The 23,447-nt window shown below is 33.2% G+C and overlaps 1 protein-coding gene across 8 annotated transcripts in view; it reads right to left on the bottom strand.

Moving 5' to 3' along the window:
* Window positions 1-23,447, bottom strand: part of RALGAPA1 (Ral GTPase activating protein catalytic subunit alpha 1) — a 219,804-nt gene that overhangs the window by 69,734 nt on the left and 126,623 nt on the right. For all 8 annotated transcript variants that reach the window (XR_009051229.1, XM_057720816.1, XM_057720818.1 and 5 more), the window contains 7 exons: window positions 21,319-21,444; window positions 18,726-18,784; window positions 15,322-15,430; window positions 13,854-13,964; window positions 9,390-9,458; window positions 1,517-1,651; window positions 925-1,108 (listed from right to left, as the gene is read on the bottom strand). Coding sequence is in view for 7 of the 8 variants with exons in the window: in XM_057720816.1 (XP_057576799.1) it covers window positions 925-1,108; window positions 1,517-1,651; window positions 9,390-9,458; window positions 13,854-13,964; window positions 15,322-15,430; window positions 18,726-18,784; window positions 21,319-21,444 (793 nt within the window). In the remaining variant the exon portion in view is untranslated. The remainder of the gene's footprint in view (window positions 1-924; window positions 1,109-1,516; window positions 1,652-9,389; window positions 9,459-13,853; window positions 13,965-15,321; window positions 15,431-18,725; window positions 18,785-21,318; window positions 21,445-23,447) is intronic.

Genomic DNA, 23,447 nt, shown 5'->3' with positions numbered 1-23,447 from the left:
TAAGATCTAGATATGCATGTACAATGAACTGTCCACTACATCTCTTCATATGAATATCCAATAGTCACTCTAAGCTAAACCATTTCCAGCACTGCCCTCCTCATTTTCCCTCCTAATTCTCTAAATTTTCTCATATTCTTGGTCTAGTTTGGCGAAAATATAACCAATTTAATCCTTTAGCAACTCTTGCTTGGCCTGTTGCAACAGCATCATGACTGGTCTCTCTGATCCTGTGTTAACCACCCTAAGATCAGTCTAACATACTAGAGATCAGCAAACTTTTTCTGCAAGGGGACAGAAAGTAAATTATCTTCAGCTTTATGGGCCATGCTATCTTTGTCCCAACTACTCAAAAGCAGCCATAATGATACATAAATGAATAGCATGGATGTGTCTCAATAAAACTTTACTTATAGAAACAGGTGGCAGGCATGGGCCATAGTTTGCTGACTCCTGTAAAATACTACTGTCAAGTGCTCTTAATACTAATTTTATCATGTATGTCACCTCCTTAAAACCCTTCAACAATTGCTGGATTCCTCTGGGCTACCCCTGTATCCTGAATATACTTTTATTTTCATATGTACTCATATCACAAGGTTACTTGTTTACATCTTTCCTTTATATTGTTTACATCTTTCCCATACATCAGATAATAAACTCTCTGAATGCAAAAAAATGTGATTAAAGAACTTACCAGAATAATTTAGACAGACGTATAAAGGGAATGTCATCACATATAATCTTAATAATTGTACATCTGAAGTTATTTCTTAAACTAAAATGAATTTAGCTATGATATACATGGCAAGGTAAACAATTACAAGGTAAGATATATTATCCTCCAGTATTTCTACCCAGGCCTCAAATCATACCTTGGGAGAACCCAAGCAACAATACTGTCCTGAAGAGAATTCATTTTACCTTCTGTTACTGGCTGGAGTTTAGAAGATCGTTCCGAATCAGGAGAGTGCAGAGGTTCAGGCTCTTTTAGGCTTTCCAAATGCATAAAAGGATCATAATCAACAGATGCCAAATCAGAGAGGCTTACTGGAAAATACCTTGGATTGCTAAAACACTGAGATCCATAAACACATCCGTGTAATACCTGAAAATACAGGGGAAAAAGCATACCAAGTTTTCCTTTTCAGTGAAAGCAAATAAAGGTAAAAGGAGAAAAGTCAACTGCTAATATAAGAACTTGACAAACATTTCAAATATTTAAACACTTTAGCTCTTCAATCAAGGTAAAATTTAATCTAAAGAAGAAAAATGAATAAAATTTAACTAATGATTCTTATATTCAACAAAGATTTGACTTCTTTTAAAATTTTGCAATGAAACAAGTGTCTTGTAAGAAGTACTTTTTAATTATCCTTAGATACTGTAAGATAAATCTACATTCTTAGAAAATACCTATCTCTAAAACAATGAAAATGTAATACTAAGAAATATTATTTCTTTAGGTTTTAAAAACCCTTGGTTACCAAATTAATAATAAAGCAAAGAAGTTTACCTTATAAATACAGTTGAGGACAGATTTTTCTATTTTATCATTTTCTGCTCCTGTAGCATGGACTGGTTGGAGCAGAGTCTTTAGAGGTAAGGCCATGATCCAGTCCAGAAGGCAGAGAAGTAAGCATACCACCAACTGAAACAACAATAAAAAAGATTATTATTATTGTAAATTCATAAAATAAGAGTTCAATACTTAACAGAAATTCACCAACTTATCTTTTGTTTTCCAAAATTTATTTCAGAAACTATCAATTCTAAGTTCCACCACTAATATTTACCTAGACCTAAATGATTTTAAGATGTATATGAACTTTACTGTGGGTTTCTCCCTTGTATTTGGAGGCAAGCACAATGAAACCTTAAGCATAATAAAAACAGGAACGTTAAAATTATTTTTAAACATATAAAAACACCGAACTTAAAAGACAACAGACATCAATTAGCCATCCTTACTTAATGCAAAGGGAATGGAACACGAAAGGTTTTAGTTCATATGTATTATAATCATTTCCACATTCCTTTTCTAATTTAACACCTTACTGAGTAAGCTGCCAGAAAGACTATTTTAACCACTTTCTGAAACTGTTACTAATTACATTACATGAATCTTTCTACTGGACACATTTAAACTAATGGATGTTATAAACAAAACACTTTTTATGCAAAATGTAGAGCAAAATATCAGTATCTATATGATCCATTTTCTTGAATAAAGCATCACAATTAGGGACTTCCCTGGTGGTCCAGTGTGGTTAAGACTCTGTGCTCCCAATGCAGGGGACCTGGATTCGATCCTGGTCAGGGACCTAGATCCTGCATGCCCAACTAAGCCCTGGTGCAGCCAAATAAATAAATATTTTTTAAAAAATCACAATTAGTGCCATACAAGTGTCAATCAAGTAGCAATAAGAGATCCAATAAAGAGATCTTTAGAGTCAAAGACCAACTCTCCAACTCAAAGAGTAATGCTGGCCTACATCTCCCAACATATCCTCCAAAAGAACAAAAAGAACCAAAAAACAATCACAAAACCCACATCCTCCGTATAACTAGAAAACAGAACATTCAAACTTCATATTATCTGTAAGAAGAAAATGCACACAGCAAATCCAACAAGCTTTTACCCATTTTCCCACTGCAAGCTTTCATGAAGAGGAACTATGTATAAACCAAAAAAAAACAAGTCAAAAGAAAAGGTACACCCTAAGTGTGAGAATAATGAAAAACATGTACTTGGTAGACAGAGTACTGAGTAGAAAGAAAGTATGTAAAAGTACTACAGGAAAGGTAATACTTTGGGGGAGAAAAATGTTAAGAGGGAATGGAGAGACACCTTGTGGAAATCATAATGTGAAAAGAAAAAATCAAAAGAGAAATTTAGGACCCTTGCAAGATTTTTAAAAAATTAAAAAAAATTGATGAACCTATAATTCCTCTCTTTCCTTAAAAGGTATCATCCAATAAAAACACTAAACTGCCAGGAGAGGGAGCTCGTAAAGTAGGAATCTTATAAACCATCCCAAGCCACCAACTTTGTCCATGGAAATGCAGACGTAGTCTTCATCTCTACAAAACTAATATGAAAAGAAAACAGAAAATGAGAATTTTAAGCAATTCAGCTGATAAAAGTCCTGTCCCCAAAACCAAAATGAAGAAGAAAACTATAACAGAATCTTCTAATCTAAATTAAGTATTTTCAAGTAAGCATTTAGATATAGGGGACAAGGAAAACACCATCTTAAATCAGAAATTTAAAAAACTAAGAAGAAATAGACCAAAGAGAAAAGAACTGATTCAAGTCAGTAAAAAAACTAAAAATGATAAAATGATATTAGAAATGAAGCCCTAGTTATAAGATGCCTAAGAACAAACAAATTTGAAAAAATAAAGACAAAATTTAATAAGGGGCATTGAATAAAGAGAACAAAAGTAAGACAAGTAAAAACTGTCAGAGAGAAAATGATTGGAAGGGAAGACAGAAAAAGAATATCCTATTTAGTTATATGTGGAGTCCTTGAAATCTACATACTGACAAGGCCTATCAGTTTCAGGACACAGTTATCTATCTCTCTCTCTCTCTCTCTCTCCTTAGAGCCTCCAGGAAAAAAATGAAATAATTTACAAGGGGAAGAGAATAAAAATGGCATCAGATTTCTCAAAAACAATACAGAAAGCAAGGTAACATTAAAAAAAAAGGAGAAAAACCTCAAGGAAAATAAGTGCAAACCAAGGATTCCATATCTAGCCAAGCTACAAGATTACAGAAAAAAGTTTAAATATGCAAGAGCTCAGGGAATTCTGTATTCATGAGCCCAACTTAAAGAATAAAGATGGACTTCATTTAACCATGAAGTTGACTGAGAAACTTCAATAAAAAGTCTAATAGTGAATACCTGATATATTTAGTTATAGACCTTTAAAGATTTTTAAAAAATGTAGAGATGAGTGTAGAAGAATAATTTGTTATATGACATATGCTAAATGTTATGTGTAGGCATAAAAGAACTATAAATCAAGGTGAAGAGAAGAAAAGTAACATAAGCTCATTTATTAACATACAGACAACATATAGGAGATAAAGAATACCATTAAATAATCACAAACCATATGGTATAAAAGGTTAAGTAAGAAAACAATGGAACAAAGGCATTAAAGAAAGTATACATATAAAGGTAACCACAAAAAAAAGTACAAAATTTCCTGCATACCAAAAGAAATTTTAGGAAGAACAAAGGAAATACATCATGTAGAGAAACAAAAAATACAACATAATATGCATAATAATCATAAAATAAAATGATAGAGGTAAGATAAAAATATAATAAATCATAAAAATGGGTTTAATTTGCCTAGTGAAAAAGATTTTCAATTTGGCTCACAAAGCAAGGCCCAAGTATGTGTCATATTCAAGAGATATAGTTAAAAAGATTTAGAAAGGCTAAAATTAAAGAGATAGAAAAAGGTACACCAGGCAAATTAGAATTCAAACCAAAAAGCATTAGTATTAAAGCTATAATTTAAAATGAAGATAAAACAATTATGAGTATGTATAAAATAACAGTGACCACCTTTACAAAGCAAAAAGTACAGCAGATGCAAGGAAATACAGAAATACTAATAAAAAGACTTTAACACACCACTCTCAGTACAAGACAGATCAAGAAGACAAAATACAGTTCAGATTAACAAAAATTACTTGAGATCTTCAAAAATGTTTATCAGGACTTCCCTGGTGGCACAGTAGTTAAGAATTCACCTACCAATGCAAGAGACACAGATTTGATCTCTGGTCTGGGAAGATCCCACATGCTGCGGAGCACCTAACCCTGAGCCCCACAACTACTGAGCCTGCCCTCTAGAGCCTGTGAGCCACAACTACTGAGTCCACACTCCGCATTAACAGAAGCCACCACACTGAGAAGCCCGTGCACTGCAACGAAGAGTAGCCCCTGCTCATCACAACCAGAGAAAGTCCACATGCAGCAAGACCCAATGCAGCCAGTAAATAAATAAATAAATACAATTAAAAAATGTTTATCAATAGTAAAATGATTTTGTCACCAAAAGAATTTGAAAACTGCTAGTACAGAAACTCAAGAAACAGACCCAAGTATTATGGAATCTGATTATTCACTAAGGGGCAAAGATGAACTTTTTTTTTTAATTAATTAATTAATTTTATTTATTTATTGGCTGCGTTGGGTCTTCGTTGCTGCACAGGGGCTTTCTCTAGTTGCTGCAAGTGGGGGCTACTCTTCATTGTGGTGCGCGGGCTCCTCATTGTAGTGGCTTCACCTGTTGTGGAGCACGGGCTCTAGGTGCGTAGGCTTCAATATTTGCAGCATATGGGCTCAGTAGTTGTGGCTCACAGGCTCTAGAGCACAGGCTCAATAGTTGTGGCACATGGGCTTAGTTGCTCCGTGGCATGTGGAATCTTCCCAGGGCAGGGCTCGAACCCATGGCCCCTGCATTGGGAGGCAGATTCTTTACCACGGTGCCACCTAGGAAGTCCTAAAGGTGAACTTTTTAATAAAGGGAACTCAGAAATCTCACTACCCATTTAGGAAAAACAACAATATTAGATCCCTATCTCAAAATATAGAAAATAAACTCCAAATGGATGAGGGGTAAAAGTGTAAACAATGAAGGTGAACAACTACTAGAAGAAAACATGAAGAGGTTTTTTTTCTAGCTATGGTTCAAAATCTAAATACCTAATGAAAGAAAAGATTGATAAATTGACTTACATAAAAATTTCTGAGGGAAAAATACCAAAATCTGACTGAAAATGTATAAAGATATGAATGGATAATTCACAAAAATAAAGTAAAAAATTAGGCCATTAATAAATATAAGAAGATATTCAACTTCACTTATAAAAAGAAAGGAAAACTACATTGAGATACCATTGTTCCTCTATCAAATTGGCAAAAATGTAAAAATATGACGTACTCTGTGATTAGACTCTGGGGAAACATACTCTCACAGTATGTTTGTGGGAATGCCAATATTTAACATAATTACGTTATCTGTTTACCTTTTGACCCAGCAATTCCACTTCTAGGAATATACCCTGAAGACACAATCCAACAATGTAAAAATATACAGACATAAAGTTAGTCACTGCAGCACTGCTTGTAATTGCAACATTCTAAAATAATCTATATGCCCATACATAGAGGAGTGACTTGAATAAACTATGGTGCATTCACACAATGGAGTACTAATACTACACAGCTGCAAAAAAGAATCTGGAAGACCTTAATGAATTGATTTATTATGAATTTCCAGGATATACTTTAAGTGAAAAACTGAATATCTAGAATATTGTACCTTCTGTGTAACAAACAAGGAGAAAAAAGAAAATATAGATGTATCTGTTCATCTGTACAAAAATAAACAAAGGATGGATAAACCACAGACAAATAAACAAAAAAAAAAACAAGGACGTGGAAAAAAATCTCTAAAATGGAATATAAACAGCAATGTGCCTATTAACAACTGCTTCTTTCTTTTATGTAGTTCTGTGGGAACTGTGAATGCAAGTCCCTTTGGCTTTCAGAGCCAGGTGATTTGGGGACCTGTCCCTTGGGTGGTAGGCTTAAAAGGTAGGGTTACTAGATGTATGTTCTAAACCCTTCTCTCCTCAGAGAGAAGGTGGGAGTTGGGGGTTTCCTCCTGATTGTATGGAGCTATGCTAAGGGGTGGGGTTTATGGCAAGAGTGTGTTACAGCCTTTCCTACCTATTTTTGATGTGGGTATTTTCTCAGTGGCTTGATGTCTAGAAGTCACTGATCTAGTTTCTGGATTTCTCTCAGAGGTAACTGCTCCATGTGTAACTATACCTTCCATGCATCCAAGGAAGGAAGAAAATTCAGGAGCTGTCTATGTCACTATCTTGGTGACCCCCTCTCTGCCTGTTCTTTAACTGTTATTCTTCAAGGTGTTATACTTTGCTATCCCTTCTTAATCTATAGCGTCTCCTTAAGTGATCTCATATATTCCCACAGTTCAATACAACTCATGTGCTGACAACGCCAATAATTTTGTTTCCAGTCTCAAATTTAGTACTTCAGATATATAGCTGCTTTGCTGGTGGTCTCTATCTAGGCATCACTCCTTACATGCAACACAATGAAAACTGAAATTCATCTTTCTTCAAATATCCTGCTCTTTTTTTCTTTATTCCTGACACAGGTAGTAGAATCCATTTTGTCAATATTTAACCTTTATTCATTTAGCCTTAGTTCAGAATATTATCCATCAATCCTTATGGAGATAACTATAATTATCAATTACCATATTACTCTTTTTAAGTCAATTTTCACACGTTCTTAAGTGATCTTTCACAAATCTTGTATTTTGTTGTGTATTAAAACCTTTCCAAAAAGTCACTTTCAGAAAAAGGACATTCACAAAAGTCCAAGGTTCTTAGTGTGGCATTCATGGCCCTTCATATGCTGACCCCTTCCTATGTCTAATGCCTAGTTTCCCAACCTTGAATCATGCACTTCACATCCTATAATATGGAATTAATTGCCTATTGTTTTCCCATAACACACTGTGCCATTTTCCATCTCCATGATTTTACACATGCTATTCCTTCCACTTGGAATAACTCTGACTCTACTTCTTGTCTCTATTTTTAATGAGTTTTTCCCTTAGCAAGCCCTCCTGCTTCAATAGTTAATTACTTCCTCCTCTATCCTACCTTGTATTACATACATTTTTCTACCTTTTACAGGAAGCACTTACTATATTGGATTGCTTCACTTGCCTCTCTAATCCATAAAATCCATGAAAGCAGGGATTATCTTATTTACATCTGTTTAACCAGCTCCAAGCAGAATACCACACACATATTTTGTGATCAATAAATCTATAGTGAATTAAGTAGGCAGGTAACAAAAACCTGGTAGTGGAGCTTTTTCATATTAATAGCTAGGCCTCTGGAAGACAAAATGATATAGAAGGAGATGGCTAATTAGTTATTCAGATATTGTTCACAAACTTGACTTGGAATTCTTGACCACAGTTAAAGACACTAAAATGCAGGACTCTTGGCTAAAAATGGAGTAACAGAGTCTTTTAAAGATGAGGAAGAATGTACTTATCAAGAGTTAGACAAACTGATCAAATGAATTTTAAAGTAAATACAAAGAGGAAGAATAAAAAAATTCTGAGGTACCTGAAGTTAGTGATATGGAAGATAGCAGGGAAGACCAAAAATGTTAAAAGGTATTAAGAAGATAAGTGAGAATAGGTCCAGAAACATAATTACAGCTGCGAAGTTCTGTAAATAATGGGCAGAACTTATGTAACAAAACATGCTTGAGATTTCAACACAATATGATTAAGAAGGAGTAACACTGAGAGCTGGAGAAAAGAATTTGAGATTAGGATTGTCTGATAGAACTTTGTGCAATGATGGAAATGGTGTATATTTGCCCATGTGGCTACTGAGCACTTGAAATGTGACTGGTACAAATAAGGAATTAAAATTTTAATGTAAACTTTCAATTTAATTTTATTTAAATTTACAGTCACATGTGGTTAGCAGCTACCATCCTGGGCAAAAAAGATCTAGAGTCTCTATTACAAGCTATGTGTAAAATATTAACAGATGTATGAACAAACAGGAAAATGGAACCCATGGTCTTGAGGAAAAAAGTTCAATGGAAACATACTCATTGATAACCCACATACTGAAATTAGCAGAAAAGGACTTTAATTACAATAAATGTTAAAAACCTATGAGAGAAGATGGATAATTGATGAAGAAATGCAGACATTTCAGGAAAAACCTGCAAACTACAAAGAGAAACCAAACAGAAACTTTAGACTGATAAATACAATATCTGAAATAATTAAGGAATCTCATAATAAAATTACTGAAGTAAATGCAATCTTGTAGAATGTTTTGATGGGCAAAGGGGATGTCTTCTCCAAAGCGCCATGTCTCTATATGTTATATGTACTCTCCTTAATGGAAATTTCTTTACTTTCTACCAATAACAGCTATACAAAAATGCATGGCTGCCTTGAGAGTGGATGAATTCCTCAGAATTAATCATTTTCAGGCATAAACAAGACCATAACAAGTAAGAAAATTTTAAATGGATAGAATATTATTCTCCCAGGTTTCCTACAGACCTAAAATTCAAAAACTTTATCAAATGACCATGACTAACTTGAAATATGAACTAAAATGTAATTTAGTTACACTTAAATAATGGAAAGCTATATTTCAAATTACAATTATTTTAAACACAAGATTAATTAATGTTTTCCATGTAAGTATATATACATTCACAGTTTTAAAATATAAATATTTTACTCATAACCACATACTAAATAATTTTTTAAATTACCCTCTTGTCCATTTCATAAGACGAAGCTTCTGTACTTGGCAAAAGATGGGTAATAGTGGCTATTAGAATCTGTAGGAAATTAAAAAAAAAATGGCTCAAAATATGTCAAACTAATGGTGCATCCTAAAACTTAAAACATTAATGCTAAAGCGGTACAAAATCTATTGCTGAAAGTTTATCCAAAATACATTAACACTGTTATTTCAAAGTAATTTTTAATAAGTCAGCTTTTCAAGTACACTTAACTATCAATCACTTTACAATCCTAATGTGAAAAACCAAAGTTATATATGCTCTGTTAACTATAAATGGATTTCTTACAAATTCAATTCATGAATCAATATATATAAACATACAAATAATATATGTTCTGATAGAAAAATTTTTATACCACTCACAAGAATTAACTTGAAATGGATCAAAGACTTAATATAAAGACCTGAAACCATAAAACTACTAGAAGAAAACACAGGAAAAAAGCTCCTTAACATGGGTCTTCGTAATGATTTTTTGGAAATCATACCTAAAGCACAAGTAACAAAATAAAAAATAAACAAGTGGGACTACATAAACTAAAAGCTTCTGCACAGCAAAAGAAACCATCAATAAAGTGAGAAGACAACTTAGAGAATGGAAAAAAATATCTGCAAACCGTATGTCTAATAAGGAGTTAATATCCAAAATATATAAGGAACTTATATACCCAATAGCAAAACTAACTAACTAAATTTATAAATGGGCAAAGGATCTGAACAGACATTTTTCGAAGACATACAAATGGCCAACAGAAACATGAAAAGGTACTCATCATCACTAATCATCAGGAAAATGGAAATCAAAACCACAATGAAATACCACCTCACATTTGTTAGGATGGCTATTTTTAAAAAGACAAGAGAAAGTTGCTGTATAACAAAGGGAGATCAACTTGATGATGGGCGATGCCTTAGAGGGTCAGGACAGGGAGGGTGAGAGGGAGTCGCGGGAGGGAGGAGATATGGGGATATATGTATAAATACAGCTGATTCACTTTGGTGTACCTCAAAAACTGGTACAAGAGTGTAAAGCAATTATATTCCAATAAAGAGCTTAAAAAAAAAAGACAAGAGAGAACAGATGTTAGCGAGGATGTGGAGAAAAGAGAACCCTTATACTCTACTGGTGGGAATGTAAACTGGTACAGCCATTATGAAACAGAGTATGAAGGTTTCTCAAAAAATTAAAAACAGAACTACCATATATACCACTCCTGGGTATGTATCTGAAGAAAATGAAATTAGTTATCTCAAAGAGATACCTGCACACACATGTTCACTGCAGTACTGTTCACAACAGCTCATATGTCTTTCGACAGATGAATGAATAAAGAAACTGTGGTGTACATGTATACACAATGGAGTATTATTCAGCCATAGAGAAGAAAAAAATCCTGCTATTTGTGACAACATGAAAGACCCGGGAGGGCATTATGCTAAGTGAAATAAGCCAGACAAAGACAGATATTGTATGGTATCACTTATATGTGGAATCTAAAAAAAGCTGATTTTATAGAAACAGAATAGTGGCTGCCAGGGGCTGGGGTCCAGTGAACTGGGGAGATGAGGGTCAAAGGGTACAAATTTTCAGTTTATAAGAATAATAAGTTAATAATAAGAACTTATAAGAATAATAAGTTCTGAGGATTTAATGTATAGTATAGTAACTAGAGTTAATCACACAGTACTGAATATCTTCAAGTTGCTAAGAGTAGACCTTAAACATTCTCACCATAAAAAAAGTTAACAATGTGGGATAATGGATATGTTAATTATCTTGATCTTGGTAACCCTTCTATAATATCAAATCATTATGTTATACAATTTAAATAGAATACAATTATATTTATCAATTGTTCCCCAATAAAGTTGGGGGAAAAATAAATTTACTCTCATCTTCCCAGATATTTCGGTACATATACTTGTAAATATATATACTTTTTTTTAAAAGAAAGATTTTATGTGTTTTTTAAATTAACATATACACTGAACAGAATATGAATAAAAGTGATACAGAGAATATGAAGTAAAAGATCTTATTAAAAGAAAGCAAAATATTCATACAGTGTTACCATTTACCCTGGAAATTTCTTGATCTCATTCAATTTTTTAATGTGCACTTTAAAAACATATAGACGTAAATTTATTGTATATTTTTATAAATAATTGCTTCAAGTAGAAAAATTCCTCTAAATATAATTTATACCATAAAAGGCTTTATTCACTAATATAATCTAGTATATTAGCTTAATACTTAATATACTGGTAATAGAACTGGGCTTCTATTCCTAACTATGCAAGTAGGTACCCATTAGTGAAATGCTCTACTATTTTAGAATTTCATTTCTTCATTCAATTAGAGGTGAAATATAACTATTTATCTGTAGCCACTGGCCACTATAATGTATAGTGAAGCAATCTGCAAAAACTCTACACACCTAAGAATTACCTAGGTAAGTATTAACAATATATAAACTGATGAAGAAAATAAGGGAAAGGATTTGGAAGCCTTCAAATGAATAAGAAAAAATCTGCTTACTTAAAGAACACCTTAACTTTCAACAGAATAACCAATCTTAATGGGTAAGATTTTCGAGTTTTAAAATTTTAAATGTTTTAATACTAACAGACATATACATGAACATTCACATTTACATCCAGTTATCATGTCTTGCATGATAACGATAGCAGCTGCTGCCAACATTTATTAAAATTTATGTCCCATCACTTTCATGGCAAAAAGGGCTCAGTGCTTTACATGTATTTTCTCATTTAGTCTTCCGAGCTACTCTGTGAGGTAGGTATTTTTATCCCAAATGTAAAGAAAAAGAAAGCCAGAGTTTAGAGGGCTGAGTAATTTGTTCATAGTCACAAAATTAGTAAATGTCAGAGTCAGGGGTTAGTTAAACCAGGTCTTACCTGCAAATCCAGTCTCTTAACCATAATACTATATTGAACTCAACAGATATTTACCTAAGAGATTCTACATGGAAGTCATACTAGGCATAAAAAATAATAAAGAAAAAAAACGCCACGGTCTTAGAGAAGTTTAGAATTTTTACACAAACATATTTAGCGCTGTAATAGGGCCTGGCGACATGGCTGAGTGGGAAAAGCCTGGACTTGAAATTTTATAGACTTGGGTTTGAACTCTGTTTCTACCCTGTTGGCTTATGACTTTACATAGTTACTATATCCTCAATTCTCTCATCTTAAATAAAGGGAGGAGAGGAGGAAGGGATAACAGTCTACCTCAAAGGGCTTTTTTACGAATTAAATGAGGTAACATATGAAAAGGTGACTAGTATAGTGACTGATACATGATAGGTCCTTAATAAATGTTAATTACTATCTTTCCTAAAAATGTTATAAGAATATGAAGATAAGAAAGATAAATTCTAGTTGGAGAGAAAAAGTAAGGATTCTTATTTTTTAAGGAGATGGTATTTAAATCAATCACTGAAAGATGAGGGGGTAGAGAAAAGTAGAGCATTTTATTAGTGAAGAGAGTGAGGAGTATGTTTAGGGGTTAACAGTCTAGGTGCCTAGACTACAGGATATTTCATCAAAGGAATCTGCACATGATTCTGAAAAGATGGGTTGGGTCCTCATTTGGAGGCCTCAAATTAATTCCCAGCTAAAGATTTTGGGTCTTATTTTATAGGCAAAGGAAAACCACTCGGAGATTTTGTTTGTTTTCTTTTTTTTTTTTTTTGGCACACGGGCTTAGTTGCTCCGCGGCATGTGGGATCTTCCTGGAGCTGGGATCGAACCCAGGACCTCTGCATTGGCAGGCGGATTCTTAACCACTGCACCACCTAGGAAGCCCTGTTTGTTTTCTTTACAGGGAAGTGATATAACAGTCATGTCAGTGTGAATGGTGACTTGGAGCGGATGACCTCAGAAGCCAGGAGACCAGTTTAGAATGCTATTATTTAAAAAAAAAAAAAAAGGGGAAGAAGAAGGCTATAATTATATCTCAAGAAAAATAATTAAGGGCTGAAAAATGTGAGGTGTTGTAGGAAGCATAGAACACACAGAATCAAAATAAATAAATAAATAAACCACTTTATAAATGACTGGCTAAAAAGGAAAGGAAAGGAAAGAAATGAATCAAAATGTCCTAATTTTGGTAACTGGAGGCATGGTATGTTTTCTAACCTAAGAAAGGGAATGAAGCCGAATATACATTATAAAAACAATCACAATGATAAATTTGCATTCAGCATTTAAAACCAACTACATAATCTCTTAACATAATATAGAAAGGGACTGTCATAAACTTTGATATCTCAAAAAAGTACCCAAGTGGCCATTATTTAGCTATGCAAAGTTTAAAGAAAACTATTAAATAACTTCATAGTTCAAGGTATCCAAATCTAAGGATCTTTAACAAGTCTTAGTAAGAAATAAATGAGAAATTACTTACTTGAATAATCTTCAAGGGAGAATCAGGCTGGTAAATCTGAAGTCTAGGTACGTAATGAACCAGCATGTGAAGCATGTTACAAGCTACATGGGCGACTGTTTTATTAGTAAACTGTAATAATAATAAGAAAAAAACAAAAACAAAAAAGCACTCTTGTAAAAAATTTCTTCCTGATATTTTTCATCTATGAATTAGCTGCTGAAAAATTTTAAATATTATGCATGTTTATTTTTGTCATTCTATATTTATGTTTATTAAAATATTATTAGGAAGATAAACATACACCTGCAAAATAAAAAAAAAAACATAATACATTTCAAAGATATAATTAACTTTATTTTTTCTTTGTAATGTTTGACTGTCCTCATTAAAGTTTTACTCCATTTTCTCTTACCTGAATTTCTGAAATGGCCTCTAAACTGCTAATCTTGTTATCCCATTTTTCCCATTCCAATCTACTATACACAATACTTTCAAATTATCTTCTGAAGAACTGTTCTGATGTTGACGTTCTCTATGCTTAAAAATCTTTGATGAGTCCCCAATGGTATAAAGTCAAACTTTTCATGCTTATCTTTCTATGATCAAATCTCACCCACTCTTCCAGCCCTGACCACGTCTCCTCTTTCCAACTCTTCTCTGATACCTAAGTCAAAGCGACCTCTGCTTTCTCTGAACTCAAATCAGCAGTTTACATGTGCCACTCATTTGGACCTCTTAAGTTTTTATATTTTATTACTCTTATTTTAATCTTTTTCAGCCATCATATTATTAATCTCTTCAATCTAGTATTTACATTTCTTTTTCACTCTGGTATTCCTCACTCTGCCTAGCAAAGCACCTCAGACAGTATATACTCAGAAATATCTGTCAAATAAGTAATATTTGTACTTTGTGTGTTTAAAGTTCTATACAGATATTGTAATACAAGTCTTAGGACAAAAAACAGTATCACATCTTTTTACAAATAAAAATAATACCCATTTATTCATTCAGACTCTCCAAATAATTAGGTTATTATTTCCGAACAAATCTTATTCTGGTCACAAAGAGGGCATTTAACTTGAACGGTAAAGTCAAAAAGTTGAACAGCTCAACAATTCAGGAAGTAATAAAGATCAAAGAGTAGGTTACAAAAATACTCATTAAGAAACGATAAACAGCCCTACATATGTTGTTAAATGACTGGTTTCCTTTTTAGGAGTCATCTATATGTATCTTAGGGACAAAGCCAAATACATAAAAGTTGAGATAAAATAAACCATCACTAAGATATCCTAAATTCAAGAGTAGAACCACTCTTAAGGAAAAGTCAGAATCAAGGAAATAATGTAATAGTAAATTAATGAAAACATATATTAAATATTTTATTCTAAGGGCACAAAATATAATTAACATTTGGAGAAAAATAATCACGCATCCTACACTATCTTAATATAGTCCACTAAGTAGTTATTTATTTACTTACCTTTAAGGAAACACAAATTACATTCAGAGCTTCCTTAATTTGAGGATGATGAGACTCATGGACTAGTTCTTCACAAATCCAAATACCTAAACTGCAAAGTGCTACACATCTGCAAAAAAGGCCACCAATAATGACACAAATAAAAGTGGATGAGCCTTTAAATGAAATGAAACTACCACCACAACCAACCAACCTAGAGTGAACATGTACTGTTTAGGTGAATTAATTTGTTACTCTGTTAATTGATCAATTTATTACTGTTAATTAATCAATTTGTTACTTAGGAAGATAAAGTGGGAGGAAAGCACATCCCCCAAAGCCTTATTTTTTTAATTTAATTTAATTTTCATTTTATATTGGAGTATAGTTGATTTACAATGTTGTGTTAGTTTCAGGGTGTACACTGAAGTGATTCAGTTATACATACACATATATCCACTCTTTTTCAGATTCTTTTCCCATATAGGTTATTACAAAGTATTGAGTAGAGTTCCCTGTTCTAAGCCTTATTTTCAATTATAATTTACCACCAAGGTCATAGGCAGGGATAACACACAGGATCTTTCTAACAAACCCATATATCTGATAAATTGATATCGTCATAAAGCTTCCCAAACAAACATGCAACCTACTTTCAAAAAGGAAAGAGTATAATTTTATTGACTGATAGCAGCAGAAGGTATCATTTTCATCTTTTAAATTTAATATAGCTAGCTACAAATTCTTTTTAAAACAAATTGGGAACACAAAATTTATACACTTTATAAAGGAATTCCAACAGAAACAGAGAACTTGGAGAATTTCTGTTCTGTTTCCTACTGTCTTGTGAAATTTCAGTTCCCTACTTCACCTGAGTTTCAGCTTGAGAGAAATCTGATGATCAGAATCAGTAAAAATTCTATTAGCATGTTCAAGTATAAGCTTCTGATGAAGTATATAATGTTTCTAAGTATTAAAAAAAGTCAACTCCTTCTAGTTTCTTGATACATCGTGCACAATACTAATATTCTTAAATTCAGTAGAATGCTAAATTTCGGAACAATTCAATGTGGAAATATTTTTCTTCCTGAAAATAATGGATCAGAAGTCCCTTCTTTCAGTCTACCAGTGTTAATGCTACTCATTTACTACTATTAATTTCAAAGCTACAGAAAATCTTCTATGTGAGGTCTACTGCTTGCTTTCTTCCCTGTTGTCCACCCATAAATCTTATATAACATTTATAGACCTAAATAACCAAGTGTTAGGTTTAGCAGTGGAAGGAGCTGTAACCCTAAAATAACAGTAAACTCTGAAGTGAAGCAAAGTTTTCCATGGATGCAGCTAACTAAAGGCATAGTAAAGGCAGAGACTGGGAGCATAAATGCTTAAGTTTTTCTTTTTTGTTTTTTAAAGAAGGTTAAGATCAGTTTTTGGTTGTGTGTGTGTGTGTGTACAGTTTCCTACATTCTTCGAGATGTCAAAATAATCTAGATTATTCCCAGTATGGCTCAACTTTCTGCTCCTGGTCAGATTTTGGGGTATAAGTTTCTAAGGCCATCTACTCCTAAAAAGTATAGGCAAATAAGTTTAGAAAATGTTTAATGTTCGATTTCTGAGCTTTTCCTATACTGTCAATACAAGCTATCATGTTAATGATTCCCAAGTCTACATCTGGACAATTATGTTTTAGGCTTCAATAATTCTTTCACTTGAGAGCCAATGAAGTTTATCTTTTTTTTTTTTTTTTTTTTTTTTTTAAGGCAGAAGACCTAGAATCGGAAGCTCTAGGTTCAAATCTGGTTCTGCCACTTTTTACTTATGCATCTAATAAGACTCTGAAGACAAACTGCCAGGGTTTTAATCATGGTTCTACATTTGCTGGGTGATAGGGCAAATTACTGAAATTCTCTGGGCTCCCATCTATAAAAAGGAGGATTAAAATTGTACCTATCTCTGAGAGTTGTTGTAAAGATTGAGTGGGGTAATAAAGTGTTTAGAACAGTGTTGAGAACCCTAAAGAATGTTAGCTTTCTAACCATCAGTTTCTTGCTAGCAAATCTGGAAGAATAATGATGATTCCAATAATTTCCTAGAATTGTGATGAAGATTAAATGAAACAACATTATAGGAATATCCTTGTAAACTTAAAAAGTCATTATTAACAGAGAAAATGCTAGGGAAAGAATACTGAAAATCATCAAATTTGGGGCTAAAGCTAAAAGAAATAAAAATACAGGATAATGGAGAAGACAATGTCATTTTCTGGAGTAGCTGGCCAGTATTAAAATGGAATTAACGTTGAAGAAGAATTCACTCAAAAAGACTTGTTTTTAGTTAACTTGGCTATTATGTAAGAAAAACATTCAACTGAATTAAAAATCTGGAGCAATGCCACATTTAAGAAAACTGCTCATTTTATATTACTTTTATATTACTTTTAGTTGCTGGAAAAAGAAGAGGTTTCAGTTAGAATCAGAATCCAAATGGTCAAAGTCATGATCTGTGCCTTATGAATCTTGGGTCAAAAAATGTGTAGACTATTGAAAAAAAAAAAAAGCAGCTTGGTGGAGTTGTAGATGGAGTAGCAGTACCACAGACTACTGTTGAGGCTGATGACATACTATTAGAATTAGCCTCAAGAAATATAAAATATAAATTAATGATAACTGGGGGAAAGAAGGAGCATGGTATGCTATTGGCAAACTGCTGATTTTTTTTTTTAACTGAAGTACAGCTGATTACAATGTGTTAGTTTCAGGTGTACAGCAAAGTGATTCAGTTTTATATATATATTCTTTTTCAGATTCTTTTCCATTACAGATCAGGCAACATGCTGATTTAAATCAACCTCTTTTTGAGAAAGGTTTAGCAAAAGAAAGAAAATGCCAGTTTTCACTTTTTTTTTTCCGTTTTCACTTCTTAATAAGACATTTTAAGAAAAACATTCTAAAATTGTATTACATTCTATTTTTAAAAAATATCCTGATCAAGTATTTATAAATATTAATATGTACTATTTTCTTAGATATATTTACTTTCTACAATAAAAATATTTTATTTTAATTCAATTTAACAAACATTCATTGGGTAACTAGTGCCATATTTCAAGGTATTTGCATGAGACAATGACAAAGATAATCTGAAGGGAAAGCAAAACCTGCTTAAAATAAAATGAAAAGAAATCATTTTAGATACAGAAGGTGACTGAAGAAGGTGACTAGGATTTTTTTTTTTTAACTGAAGGAAGGTTCATATTTACATAATGAAAAAAGTACTTAATCATCCAAATAATTTAAATTTGTCATTAAGAATAGCTTTTGTGTATCTGAAACAATCTGGACTGCTAAATAATTCAATTAACTTCTAAAATAAAACTGCAAACACAGAATAATTATGTCAAGTCTTAAGAATATGTGACTCACCGTGCAGGACCAGAGGGCTCATCTCTTGCTGAGCTTAATACAGTTTTGATTATAAGTTCCTAAAATGAAGGAGCAATAGTAGCAATGACTAAGATTTCATTCATTTATTCAACAAATATTTATAAAACAGCCACCATGGGCCTAGGCACTGTGTCAGGCGCTACGGATAAAATAGTGAAATAAAACAGACATTTTTTGTTCTCATGTATATACTTTTAATATAGTCCAATGTTATTCATAAAATTACCTAAATAAATAAAACAATGGCATAGTCTGAATGTTTGTGCCCTCCCTCCAAGTTCATACGTTGAAATCCTAACCCCTGAAGATGATGGTATTAGGAGGTGCTTATTAGGCCATGAGAGTGGAGCCTTTATGAATGGGATTAATGCTCTTATAAGAGAGACTAGCACAGAGTTCCCTAAGCACCTTCTACTCTGAGAGGACACAGCAAGAAGGGACTGGCTATGAACCAGGAAGAAGGCCTTCACCAGAATGTGACTAGCTAGAGCCTTGGTTTTGAACTTAGCCTCCACAACTGTGAGAAATAGATTTCTGTCATTTATAAGCTACCCAGTTTGTAGTATTTTTGCTACAGCAAATGATTTTTGAAATTTATCACCAAATGCCTATGTTCAAAAAACTTTTTTCCTGATGAGAAGTGATAAAATGCTCACTATAAAGATAATTAAAGCAGATTTAATAGTTCAAAGGTATGAACATCTTCTCAACTTTTCAAAACTTTGATGAGAATCATCAATTAAAAGCAAGCTTCCCCTTCTTTAAAAATTTGTAAAACATGATAATGTGTAAGTTTTGGGAAAAGTGCTAGTTAATATTTAATATGGTTTTTAAAAATCATTCAATTATTCATTCATTAAGGATTTATCAGCTATATAGATTGTAAGCACCTTAAGAGGAGTAACCTTCTACTTACCTTTGCGAATTTAGCATCTAGTCCAATGGCTATGAAGTAATAGGTACTTGGAGGCTACCTACTGTTTAAGCTCAAGAGCTTTCTAAGAAATAGTGTCATTTTGTTTTTTTTTTTAATCACTTCATATACAATGGCAGCAAAGGACAAGGCCACTATGATCATGCAAATCACATATAGTAGGCTAGGCCAAGCCAAAGCCCAAACAATCTTAAAACTGCCTAAGCAAACTGAAACTCTTACCTATCTTTGACCTTCAGGATCTTCTGAAAATAGAAGAAACCAAAGCCATTACATCACTGAAGACCAAAGGCCAATTTGTGTAGCTTTAATTGTCTCGTTGTAAATTTGCATCAGTCCCTACAATTTTATGTTTAAGTGAAGTTCACTTGTTTAACTAATGTTTTCTGAGTATATTCTACGTGCCAAGCATCTTGTTAAGCTCTGAGGATATAGCAGTAACTAAGACTTTGTGGTGTTTATTTGTCTAAAGTATAAATCAGACACTGAAAAATAATTACAAGTGTGATAAATGTTGCACAGAGAAATAAAGGTGGTATGGAAAGTATAAGCAACACTCGTGACAAAAATTTTAAAAATTTCTTTCAGAGGAAGCACAAGTTCTAAAAAATTCATCAGCATGACTTCTGAGGAGACAGAATGCCCCTCTCTCATCCCTTCTTTATTCTCTTTTCCCCTCTAATCTAGGGGCAATTCAGGTCAAACAGAGACCATCTGGCAATTACTATAACAAGCACAACTGCTTAGGACTGTTAAACCTGTGGGAATTTATAATACATGGGCATTCAGTTAGAGACAGGTCTTGACTTAGTGATGGAATTATTCACTACCAGGCACACTGCTGGGTCCAGAGCACTAAGTGCCTTTATCCTAACTAGGGGACTTGATCACACCACGCACCTCCACCCTGGTCTAAGAATTACTGAGTCCAGAGGATTAAGGATGCTGATCATGTCACACCTTCCCCTTCAGACAGAGGCTGACCTCTACAGAGGCACAAAACAACTTTTAACCAATTTTTTTCACTTGAAATTTTTAAAAAGGCTTGTAAACAACAATTAGGGGTATGTCTATTCCTAGTTAGACACTATTACCTTTTTTTTTTTTTTTTAAAGACCTGCTATCTGGGTAAGCAATTGTATAGTCACTTCAATTTTGTACCATCTCTTGTTCAAGCCTGTTAATGCTTCAGGTACATGGGATCCCCACCCCAATTCCACAGTTTCCTACAGCAGAATAGACAATTCCATTTCACTGTTTGATTCATCACCTTGGAAAACTGAGAGGAGAGTCAAATATGCAGGTCGAGTGCCATCTCAATCTTAGAAGCCTTACGTTAGCAGCATAGTATCTGGCTCATGGGATTTCAATAAATGTTCAGTGAGTAAATGAGTGAATCCTAAGATAATGACATGTGAGTGGGTTCAATAACGAGAAAATGTTTCCAAAGTTTTTATAAACAAAAAAAGGCTATGCTCCTAATGGACATTACAGCCTTTGCATCTGAGGGGGAATAGCTGGCTAATGTTAACAATTGTGTGGATTTCCAGAGGAAAATAAAGAATACAAATTTTATTGAATATATTGTTATGATTATAAAATCATTTAAATGCTAAAAATTAGTATCTGATTTCTTACCTTAACATCTGTAAATTGAGACACAGCAACATCAGGAATGCTGGGATGGAGAGCAGGCAGTTCACAATATAAGTTGGGAAAGCAAACCAAAGATCCCAAAAGAACTTGTGCTTCCACTCTTGGTGCCTATGTATCAGATTTTAAAAATCTTTAAATTATCAGAAAAATTACTTCATTACCTAACCAGATTACACAGGGAAGTCAGAGCACAAGACAAAACTCAAAAAGGAAAGGGGAACACAAAAAGATGAGGTTTTCACCTAAACTTTCCACATAAACTACTGTCATCCTCAATAAATGCAATGAACAAATACTAGAGCTTTCCTTAATAAGAGCAGCTAATAAGCAGAAATGTGGTTACAGCTAATGAGCATGTAGGTAGGAATACAGTTTTAGCTAACAGCATAAAATTACCCTAATTTTGAGGAAAAATATAAATACTTTCATTTTAAAGCAACTCACACATCCTAACATATTGTTCTAATGAGCAGAAGACTCAATGTCTCTAGATTGTATCTGCTACTATCTAAGGATGAATAAAGTAACTAAGGATGAAAATGTTCACTGTATGTTCAAGAAACAGACACTAGTCAAGATGTGTTTTATTATATTGTGCACTTGATAAAAACATTGCCTATACTACATCTTAAAAACAAAATTAGAAATCATGCTTGGACTGAAGATGGAGATAACTTTTCATCCTTTTTCCTTAGCTGTGTTAAGCCATTTCTTAAGTATCAGCACTAAACATTTCTTTTTCTTCTTCTGCCTTCCTGCATGCCCACCAAACATCAACATCCACCTACTGATGTTTTTATTTAGTAAAATAACTACAAATTGATTTATGTTTAATAACACCTAACAAAAACGCTAAAACAAATCTATTAGAAATATAAACTTCTTCTATGTATATAAAACAAGAACCTATCGCCAAAAGGATTTCCTTATATTAATAAATGTTATAACAGAGGTGGTAGAGTGGTATTCTATTCTGATTTTCAACAAAATAACTCATTTCCATATTTTAAAAATAATCTAGATCTACAGATACAAGGCCAGCAGCATAACAGAACAGGGTAAGCTCACCACCATCATCCCAATTGATATGTGTGGGATCTAAAATGAGAATCCAAAGAGCAAGATTTAGACTGTGTATCTCCAATATCGTCCAGAGGAAAAGACTGACCTTAACCTTACAGTGGAGATGTGAGTGTCAGGTTTAACTCTTGCAATGATTTGGTTTCCTATGCAGCCATTCTCAATAAGTGGTCCTCCTAAGAACCACAGATAACAGAAAACAACTGTTTTCTAAATTTTCCCAAGAATGTTACATAAGTAGTATCCTTCTAGATAGGAAGAAGCTTTAGTCACATAAAATGGATGCCTAAGGACATCAAGGCTGTAGGAAATGTCCCAGCTAGTCACCTGGAATAATCAGCCCACTGAACAGTTTTCATAGTAAATGGATAAAAAAATGGCATTGGTTTATGTATCAGTCTCCTCTGAGTTCTATCAGCTTTTGCCAGTATCCAAGAGATTAACAATCTATGTACTCTGATAATACTATAATAGCCTTGTAATTTGTTTACCATCTTTAGTTTGTCTTCCATTTAATCTATTCCTAGTTTAATATACTTATTTAACATTAGCAAAACATAGATTCAATTATCGAACTCCCTACTTTAAAAAATTTAACTGTTTATCTAATATATAAGATAGCATTATAATCTGATCCCTGGCATTAATAGACCTTCTAAAGCAGTGCTTCTCAATCTTTACTGTCGATGCCAATTATTTGGGATATAATTAAAATGCATATTCTGTTTCAGTATGTCTGGATGGGGTCTGAGATTCTGTATGCCAAACGTTTTTGGTGTGCAGACCACACTTTGGGTAGCTGGGATCTAAAGTACCTTTCTGTTCTTTCTGTCCACTACTCTCTAGTTTGACTAGTTTGTAAACAAAATGAATTGTCTGTCATTCTTAGGACACAGCTTACTCATGCCTGTTTGTCTGAATTACCAAATAATTTTATTTTGTTTAACAAACTCTTAAATTCCACACGTGTCATATAATGTTCCAAACATGTTACAAATATTAACTTAATCCCTATAAAATAACCCAATAAG

This window comes from Hippopotamus amphibius, chromosome 2, assembly GCF_030028045.1.
Source record: "Hippopotamus amphibius kiboko isolate mHipAmp2 chromosome 2, mHipAmp2.hap2, whole genome shotgun sequence".
NCBI lineage: Eukaryota > Metazoa > Chordata > Mammalia > Artiodactyla > Hippopotamidae > Hippopotamus > Hippopotamus amphibius.
Note: the sequence above shows the minus strand (reverse complement) of the source record. Positions and strands in the feature narration are given on the sequence as shown.